This window comes from Psammomys obesus, unplaced genomic scaffold (assembly GCF_907164565.1).
Source record: "Psammomys obesus unplaced genomic scaffold, mPsaObe1.curated_primary_1811, whole genome shotgun sequence".
In the NCBI taxonomy this organism is placed as follows: domain Eukaryota; kingdom Metazoa; phylum Chordata; class Mammalia; order Rodentia; family Muridae; genus Psammomys; species Psammomys obesus.
The window spans coordinates 11,551,334-11,560,708 of NW_026586383.1; the positions used below are offsets into that span (position 1 = coordinate 11,551,334).

Here is a 9,375-nt window from a genome sequence, read left to right on the forward strand (position 1 = left end):
TATGGTGTGTACTGTATGGTGTGTACTGTATGGTGTGTGTGTACTGTATGGTGTAAAGCTCAGCACAAAGAAGGTGTTAGAACAGCGGGTGAGGGGTGACCAGGCCACAGCGGCCACGTAAAACATTTCAGAGTGCTGTGTACACCATGCCAACGCTGCTCACGAGGGGACTGGACTATGAGGAGGCTGACCTGTGAGAGAGGGGGGTGGCCAAAGCCTGGCTGGGTCAGGTTCCAGGAGGCCTGGAGGATCAAGTCCCTTAACCCAGAAACCACATCTGACATAAACCCCCTTACACATGCAAAATGGTGAAAATAGAAAAGCTGCCGTAACAAAACAGTACTACCTGGAACAATTAGTCAGCAGAAAGAGATCTGGGACGCCCCGCTTGGAGAGAGAAGCAGGGCCACTAACAATGAGAAATCTGAAAGGGAAATTTATAAACAATTTTAAACACAAAATCATCAAAAAGAAGGGGTAAAAAAATCAAATTTAACCAGGGAAGTACTTGCTGAAAGAAGTTGGGAAACAGAATGGAAACACGGAAATACTGAATTTCATGGAAAATTCAGTATTGTTACGATGACAATACTCCCTAAAATCCACACGTAATCTTCACAGGCCTCTAACAGCCAAGCCATCTTTAAGAAGAACAACGTTCTACCTTTAAAATTTCCACAGAGATAGACAAGCAAAACAGCAGGGTACTGACATTAGGATAGACTCACAGTTACGGCGGTGGTGTGCTCTGGTGTGCACCAAAGGTCGTGGAGGAGAGGAGAAGGACGTCATCAAGCTGCTGACGCTCCTGACGGGGCCAGAGCCGTTCCTGCTCTGTGGCTGCCTTCCGCCACCAAAGTCTGAGACAGAGTAAAGTCAAGCTTTCCTCCCTTTGTTTGTCAGGCACCCTGTTACAGCAGTGAGAAAGGTTGTCACCACTGAGCTGTGTTCCCACAAAACCACCTCAGACTCTCAGACCTCGTTAGAGACAGGCCTTTGTGGAAGTCAAGGTAGCCGAGATCTCAGCAAAGGTCTCTTGCTCTGGCCTTTATTTGCAGTAACCTTATTAATTCTGAGGCCGTATCTTTCCAGGCTTGTGATGCTTCTACTTCCCTCTTCTGTGAATTGTCAAAACAATGGATTCCCTTTATGGGTATTTTAAAGTGCTGTGTGTGGGTTTGGGGGGGTGCATATTAGTGTATCAGATGCCCCTAGCACTGAGTAAAAGGTGATTGTGAACTTCCTTGTGGGTGCCAGGAATTGAACCTGGGTCCTTTGCACTTTGCAAGAGCAATAACACACTCTTAAAAGCTGAACCATCTCTTTAGCCCTTCACTAATTTTTTTAAAGGTGTTTTGCCTTTTTCTTAGCAGTTCACATAATGGAAACAGGTCAAGATTGCTTGGGGCCAAGAATCATGACTTTTTTGGCTGATGGATCTGTTCTACCTCTTGTTTTTCCTTCATCAGGGGCAGGGCTAAGTTTCTACGCTTGAAGCAGGTGGGTTTTATTGGATTTAAGGTGTAGCTTCTACAAAAGCAGGGGTGGTGCTCAGTGAGACGCCGTTTCCAACAAGACTGGCAGAGGCTCATCCTTCGGCACCATCCAGAGAGCCCAGGCTTGCAGAGCGCTGTCAACTCCCTTGGTCCACTGCTGTGTGGAGGTTAGGGTGGCCCTTTGGAAAACATTTTACTTTGAAACAGGGTCTGGCTATGTAGTCTAAGCTGGCTCTGAATGTGTAGTCTTCCTCTTTTGTTTGCCTAAGTGTTGAGATTACAGGCAAGTGACAGCATGCTTGAGCAAAGTGAACTCTGTAATGTGTTGTGTTCTTCTTTTGTTTTTCCATGCTGCAGATAAAAACTAAGCTTAGCCATTCTAGGGAAGAACTTTACCAGTTGAGACACATCCTATTTGGGGACGTGGTAGCATAATCTGGCAATGTACATTGAAACAGTAATTTCAGTCCTGGAAACTTTCAGAACTGACCAAGGAGACAAGTAAAAATGTGTATTGCAACTGAAAATAATTAGAAAATTTTGAGATGATAATACCAAATGGGAGAAAAATAAGGAGAAACTGGACACTAGAAAGGAGTGAAAACAAGGCATAGATCCTGTGGATGAATAAATCTCAAAACTCTGGTGTAGGAATCAGCGGGGAAAGTGTTTGCTGCACAGATATGAGGCCCTGAGCTTAGACCCCAGAATCCACGAGAAGCCAAGCATGCTAGTACAGGAGCCCCTGGGAGTTCACAAGCCAGCTACCCTGTCGTGCGCTGCTCCGTGCCCAGCAAACCCTACTTCAAACGGTAAAAAATGAGGACCAAGCTCAGGGTTTCCTCTAGCTACACACAACAAACACACTCATCTACGTCACACACACACCATGTGTGGAGTGAGGACATTAAGAACACTTCAGTATACTATACTTTACAAAAAATGACAGACCCAAACAATGCTATTTATTTTAAAATAGTCACATGGATGGTGTTTTAAACCAGCAAAGGAACTAGGAATAGAGTTCAGTAGCAAAGCGTTTGACTATCTGGCCTGAGGCTCTGCATTTAATCTCTAGTTCTTAGATAAAGATAGATGATAGCTGGATGAATGGATGGACGGATAGATTAGATAGAAAGAGAGAGAGAGAGAGAGAGAGAGAGAGAGAGAGAGAGATGGATAGATATAGGCAGGCAGGCAAATGAAACCCTAAACTCAAGGTAGTGTTTACATTTTGACAAGGTGTGGGAGGAGGAAGGAGACACAGGCTGGGCCTTCAATGTAGCCACGATGTTTTAGTTTCTGACCTTGAGAAGGAGATAGGAATTTTTAGTGTGTGTGTGTGTGTGTGTGTGTGTGTGTGTGTGTGTGTGTGTGTTATGAGCTTTTAAAGACAACAGCTTGTTGATACGTTGGAATGGTGATTTTTTTTTAACATAATGAAACAAGAAATTACCATTGCTGTGGTGGCTCATCTAGGAAACACAGGCTCTTCTAGCCCAGCTGTGTTCTGCCACACACAAAGAAGTGTAGCAAATATGGCAAGTTCGGTGGTACATACGCATTGCACAATGGGTTTCAGTAGGATTGGAACGAGACAGAGAATGGCTTCTCAAAATTCTCTTTGGGGTTACTGACTTTTTAAGACAGTCTCATGTTGCCCAGGCTGGTTCCGATCTCACTGCGCAGCTGAGGGTGACTCCTGGCCTTTCTGCCCCTACTTTCTCATTGCCGGGATCTTAGGTGGGTGCCACCCTCCGGTGCCTCCACCCTAGGAGGACAGGCTTAGGGGCACATGCTTCCCTCCACCTGCTGCCCGTCCAGCTGCGCGTCCTGTCCCCAAGCTGGCCTCACACAGCACCCTGAGCCTTCTTTTTACTGGAGACCCAGGACTGTCCATCCAATCACAGTCTGTCCCAAGTAACAGCTCTTAATCAGACTGGAAGTCAAGCCTGGGCCCCACAGAGGGCACAGCAGGGGAACGCCCTCAGAAAGCGCAGTTCATTGCTGTGTGACCCCCAGGGCTGATGGTAAGAAACGCCTAACCCGGCCCTGGCAGCAGGGGCGACTGAGATCAGCATGTCTGAGGGGCGGCTCTGCCCAGCGCTGGAATGGCTTGATGAGAAGAGATTGTGCGGTTTATTAAGATCTTTTATTTGCTCTCATAAAGTTGTTTGTATACATATGAGCTGAGCAGTGATAAGCAGAGGCTCAGACACAAGAAGAAAAGCTGTGTTCACTGAGGTCTCTGGGTGCTGTTTGCCAACCCCTCCCTGTCTCCACGGGCAGCGCGGCCGGGAGCATAGGAGGACATCTTTATGACCCAGAACGATGTGTGGCGCCAGGGCAACTCCTGGGGCACTGGGGTGGCTGCCAGGCCTGTGGCCACTTCTTCCTCAGAACTGGGAGGTTGGAGCAGAGGCTGGATAGCAGAGGGAGTGTGGGTCCCCAAAAGCAGCCCTTCCCAGACTTCCCCGGGGAAGAGAGAAGCTGCGTTCCCAGCTCTGACAGGAAAAGCTGGCTTACAAGCTCGTCCTCGGGTTCCTGCTTCGCACCCATCCTGTGGGCCCTCTGAACTCTGCCCCAGCTCTGGCCAGGCATACAGTTGCCATAGCCCCGTGAGGCACACCCTCACACATTGTCTTAGTTAATTCAGTCTTCACATACTCAGTGTTGAGCAAGATCTCTGAACACGAGTCCAGCCGGAGGGTAAAAGCAGAAAAATGACCAAATCCAATCCTGGCTGATAGTTTCATGACAAAGTGCGTTTTCTCTCTCCTACTTTTCACCTTTCATGCCAGTGTCTCTCCTCCCATACCCTGCCATATCTAGTACCCATTTAGGAAGGTGCATTCAGGGCCTTCTATCCCCTGGTGGGACCAACGCCTGGTCACTTCCCTGGGCAGACAACAAAGAGTACAGGATAGGCGTATAGCCACCCTTTCCCACCAGGCCCTGGTATAGCTAGACCAGCAGTTCTGGAAGGTGACAGCCTCTGTGACGTATAACCGGCTGCTGCTTCCTGTGGATCAGGCTGGGAAGGTAAGAGTAAGTGGCTTTAGTACCAGCTAGTGAGAGACCACTCAGGCAGACTTAAAGCCAGCTCAGTGGAGGCAGAAGAAGGGAAACTGGGTAGGTTCCTCAGACCACACCACACACTGGGTGTGACCCCAAGTCTGTTCTCTATGGATATGGCTGCTCTCACGCTGCCATCCTGGGTTTCTGGCCCAGAAGACACTGGAGAAAGCCTATGCTGTTAGGTTCCTCTTTTGTGAAAGGAACTACATAGGCTAAGAAGAGGAGTCAGAACACAGACCCTGTGGTCCCGGTGTCAGGACTTTTTCCAAAGGCTTCTATCCTTTCTGTTTCAAATGAGGAGCAGCTTAGTTTTATGTAATTCATGTACATGGTCCTAAATTCTGATGATACTGAAGGAAATAGAAAAACAAGTCTTTTGCTGATATGCTTGGCCTGAAAGCAGGGTGTAAAACCTGCAGAAAGAGCCTGCCCGGGCTGTTCCTTTGTCAGTGTGAGAGCAGATCGGGACCCGTCTCGGCAGTTATCTGCACATGCAGAGTCTCAGCCCGTCAGTGCCAGTGACCTCCAGCGAGACAAAGGCCAGGGAGGGCAACTTCTGCTCCACGGACTGTGTGACCCAGGAAGGAACGCAGCCGCTCAGACAACTCTCTAAGGACACAACAGCAGTTACCAAATGTTGGGTTCAGGAGGTCTCACTCCTGCTCTGGGTTTGTGCTGCTGTGCCAAGGATGTTAACTCGTTACTAGAGTTAGCATCATTAAAAAAGTTAGGCAGTGTGGGGTCGGGAGATGGTCCATTGGGTAGAATGCTTAGCAGACACGAGGAGCTAAGTTCAGATCTCTGGAAACCATTTAAAAGCTGGGTATGTGGCGGTGATTGTCTCCCCAGCGCTGGAGAAGACAGACCACGCTCCCTGCAGGGGGCTGGCCGTCCGTCTCAGTGAGCCGGCTTACTGAGGAATGCTGTCTCCAGTAATGAGGTCAGGTGGAGGCCTGCAGTTAACACTTGCTGATGGTCCTCACAGAGGATCTGAGTTTGGTTCCTCCACAGTCACCTGCCCACACATGTGCACACACACACATCACACAAAAAATAACAATAAAAATGTTAAAAGGTGGCTAATTTCAGAAAGCAGCTCCTGACGTTAACCTCCGGCCTCCAGACATGTGTGCACAGGCAGGGGCGGCCTAACATGACGCGCACAGGTGAATGCACCCACACGCTTGCACACATGCACACCCCAACAGACAAAAGGCCTTATAGGTGCCCTGAGGAGAGCAGGAAGAGACAGTTCATGAGACACACATCTGGGCATGTTTGGAACAGTATTTTCACAAGAAGGCCTCCCACAGACACATTCTAAGGACAAGTGACCTGTGTGGAGCCTTTCCCTACAGCACTCAAAAGAAGAAACTAGTGCTTAACCGTGGGGTGACTGACTTTGCCGCATGTGGGCAGCAGGGTCTCCGGCACCTCCAAGTCCTTGCCACAGATGCAGAATGCACTGTTCGTGTGATGCATGCCCGTATTTCCAGTGGACACAGCATGTCTGCCAGCGTGTAAAAGAGAGTGGTAAATTGGTAGCTGGGGACTCTGGAACAATCCTGAGCTAGGTGTGTGCATTAAACATTCAAAATATAACCAAAAATAAAACATCACCCATCCCTTACTTAAAACAGATAACAAAGCCAGGAAAGATCTGCCCAGTTACTCGGGGGTAATAGGGCCCTGGCTGGGACTGCTCCTGGGGTCACAGAAGATACACGGCGCCATCTCGGTCTCCTGTCTTTAAAGTAGGCTCATCTTGTCTCCTGTATTTCCTCCTAGGGCTGATGTGGAAGGTGATTAAGGTTTTATTGTTTCTGATCGATATGGTCCCCAAGCCCCGCCCCTTGGCAGCCACAGCAGGGTCACATCTAACCCGGGACCACATAAAAAGGGGCCGTATCCTGCTCTGAGAGTGACTGTGGCAGTGCCGTCGGCATCAGACCGGAGTCTTGACAGGGCTGCAGAGCGAGCAAGCGAGAGCGAGACACAGGACCATGGACGCCAGGAGTGGTGAGTGGGTGAAACTTGCACAGGGGCATAGTGGCCTTCTGGACACTGCTGCTGTCCAGCCCTCTGATCCAGCCACTTGCCTTGAGACACAAAGTTTGGGCCATTGTCCTCCAACCTGAATGTGGCTCACTGTCTTAGTCACTGAAGAAAATTAAACTTTCAGATACAAAGTAATTTCAGATTCCCCAAACAATTGTGAAGGTTAAGAAGAATGCCTGTTCACTGTCCGCTCACACCCCCTCATGCTGACCACGTTTGGTGTTTCACATGGGCCACTTAGTGCCCTGTGTGGGCTGGCAGCATGCATTTTGCAGCCTTTCTCTGGATGTAGAGCCATGGCTCAGGCAAGGCATGGCCATTTTAGAGCTCTGCAAAGGGGCATAGTTTGAGTGGCATCAAGTGAAAAACGTGGTTCTTCATAGCTCCTAGGCCACAGAGGCTCTTCAGATGGCTTGCCCACATTCAAAGGACAAGCACAGCAGGGGTCCTGGTAGAGGCCATGTTTGCTGCGAGGGAACTGCTAGTCAGAGATGGTTCAGGTTGAGGCTTGCCATACACTGGTCAGCGATGTGTCTTTGGGTTTTCTCACAAAAGGCATGTCTGCGAAAGCAATCTGCAGACTAAGGACAAGTGTGCTAGCTGGTTGTATGTCAGTCTGACGCAGGCTAAGGTCCCTTGAGGGGAGGAAAGGTCCCTTGAGATGTCTCTGTCGTGTCAGGCTGTGGGCATCTTCTCAATTGGTGCCACCCCTGGTCAGTGGCCCTGGGCTCTGTAGGAAATTAGCCTGAGCAAGCAGGAGGAGCCAGCCAGGAAACGGCAGTCCCTCGAGCCTCTGCATCAGCTTCTGCCTCCCGGTTCCTGCTGCACTGGGTCCTGCCTCGGCTTCCCTCGATAGACTGTGACTGGGGATATGAAAGCAGATTAAATCCCTGCCTCCAAAAGCTGCTTTGGTCATGGTGTTTCATCACAGCAACAGAAGCCCTAACTGAGGGGCCGGAAAGACGGCTCAGCAGTGAAGATCACTGGCTGCTCTTCCAGAGGTCCTCAGCACCCACATGGCAGCTCCAGGGGATCTGACACCTTCACACTGTTTACCTCAGGCCGGCAGGCATGGCAGTAGGCACCTTCACCCACTGAGCCATCCTGCCGCCCCTCACTATTTTTTGAAATGTTTATTTTTTATTTTTGTGTGTGCTTGGTGCCTGTGGAAGGCAGAAGAGCCCACTGGACCCCGTGGAACTGGGGTTATAGAAACTTGTGAGCTGTCATGTGTGCCATGTGGGTGTTGGGAATTGAACCCTGATCTACAAGAGCAGCCAAAGCTCTTAGCTGCTGAGCCGCCTCTCCAGTGCCCTTCACTCTAGATCTAATTTCAAGAGCTCTATTTTTAGAAGTTGTTTTAAATCTGTCTGGTTACTAATTTGTAATTTTTTTATTTTATATGAATGGGTGTTTTGCCCTCATGCCCATCTTTTGCACCACTTGTGGGCCTGGTGCCTGTGAGGCCAGCAGAGGACGTCTGGTCCCCTGGGAGTGGAGATACAGGCAGTTGTGAGCCACCATGTGAGTGCTGGGAACTAAACCTGTCTTTCTAGCTCCCTTCCCACAATGTTTTTGAACTCCTTATGTTCCAAGCGGTTTTTCACTTAGATATTTCATAGTTCAAAGCATCCAATTTATTTTCCTTTGGGGTGGGTGTGGGGTGAGACAGATCTCAGGATCTGTAGGTCTGGTCTGGACCTCACTTTGGCAGCCCAGGCTAACAACCAACTTGTGCCGTTGTGGGGAATAGTGGATGAGCTGCTATGTCTGCTTTAATCTTTGGTTTCTTGGAGAGACTACTTATATAATTCCTGTAGAGTGGATTATTCTGGTTTTAAACCTGTGACTTTGTAGAAACCCTGTAAATTCCTGGAGCTGAAAATGAGTTCCTTTGATTAGGCTTGACATTTGTGCTCTAAATTAGTGACAACTCTTTGGCCTGTGTGCCTAGGACAACAGTTTACACTCTAATCTGAAGAGGTCCCAGTTCTCTTTGGGAAAGGGAAGACTCAGAAAGCTTACCGATTGCCGTGCTCCGTGGGGTCTGTGCCCTGTACAGACCAAGGAATGCCGGGGGCGGCCTCAGAGGGCCAGTGGACATGGTGGACAGAGTGGACAGGCTGGACAGGCTGGACACCTTAGACACAGTACCACGGTAGACAGGGTGGATACGGTGGACAGGCTGGACACAGTGAAAGGTTTCTACCACTGTGATAAAACACCGTGACTGAAAGTGATGTAGGTGGAAAGTGTTTATTTCCACCGACAGCTTTCAGGCCACACTTCTGTCAGAGAGGTCAGTGCAGGGTCCTGGACCCCGGAGCTGATGCAGAGGCCATGGAGGAGTGCTACCTACTGGCTTGCTCCTTGTGGCTTGCCCATACTGCCTTCCTATAGCAACCAAGACCGCCAGCCCAGGGTGTCACTGCGCAGTGAGCTGGCAACTCCCACATCAATCACTGATGAAGAAAACCCTATGTCCGACTCTCACATGAACCTCTGAGCTCCACGGGGCCTGGCAACTCCACTTCTCTGTCTGCCGTCCGTAGCACAAGGGCTTGTTCTTAGGCTCCTTGGCTGAGATTTTACCAGGAGCCTCTCCTGGCTCTCTTCATGGGCCCTCACCCTGCCACATGCCTCAGCCGCTCCCCATGATCCTAAACTCCGGAGGTTTGCTGCTACTGAGACTGCATCTTCACCAGTGGCCTCCTGAAGGGGCGGGCCTCAGCCCAGCTCCTTG

At 49.7% G+C, this 9,375-nt stretch overlaps 1 protein-coding gene across 1 annotated transcript in view; it reads left to right on the forward strand.

Annotated features, from left to right (window-relative positions):
- Positions 1 to 9,375, forward strand: part of Tgm4 (transglutaminase 4) — a 33,878-nt gene that overhangs the window by 343 nt on the left and 24,160 nt on the right. The window contains exon 2 of the mRNA XM_055601700.1: positions 6,363 to 6,593. Coding sequence (XP_055457675.1) covers positions 6,578 to 6,593 — 16 coding nt within the window. The 5' untranslated portion in view covers positions 6,363 to 6,577. The remainder of the gene's footprint in view (positions 1 to 6,362; positions 6,594 to 9,375) is intronic.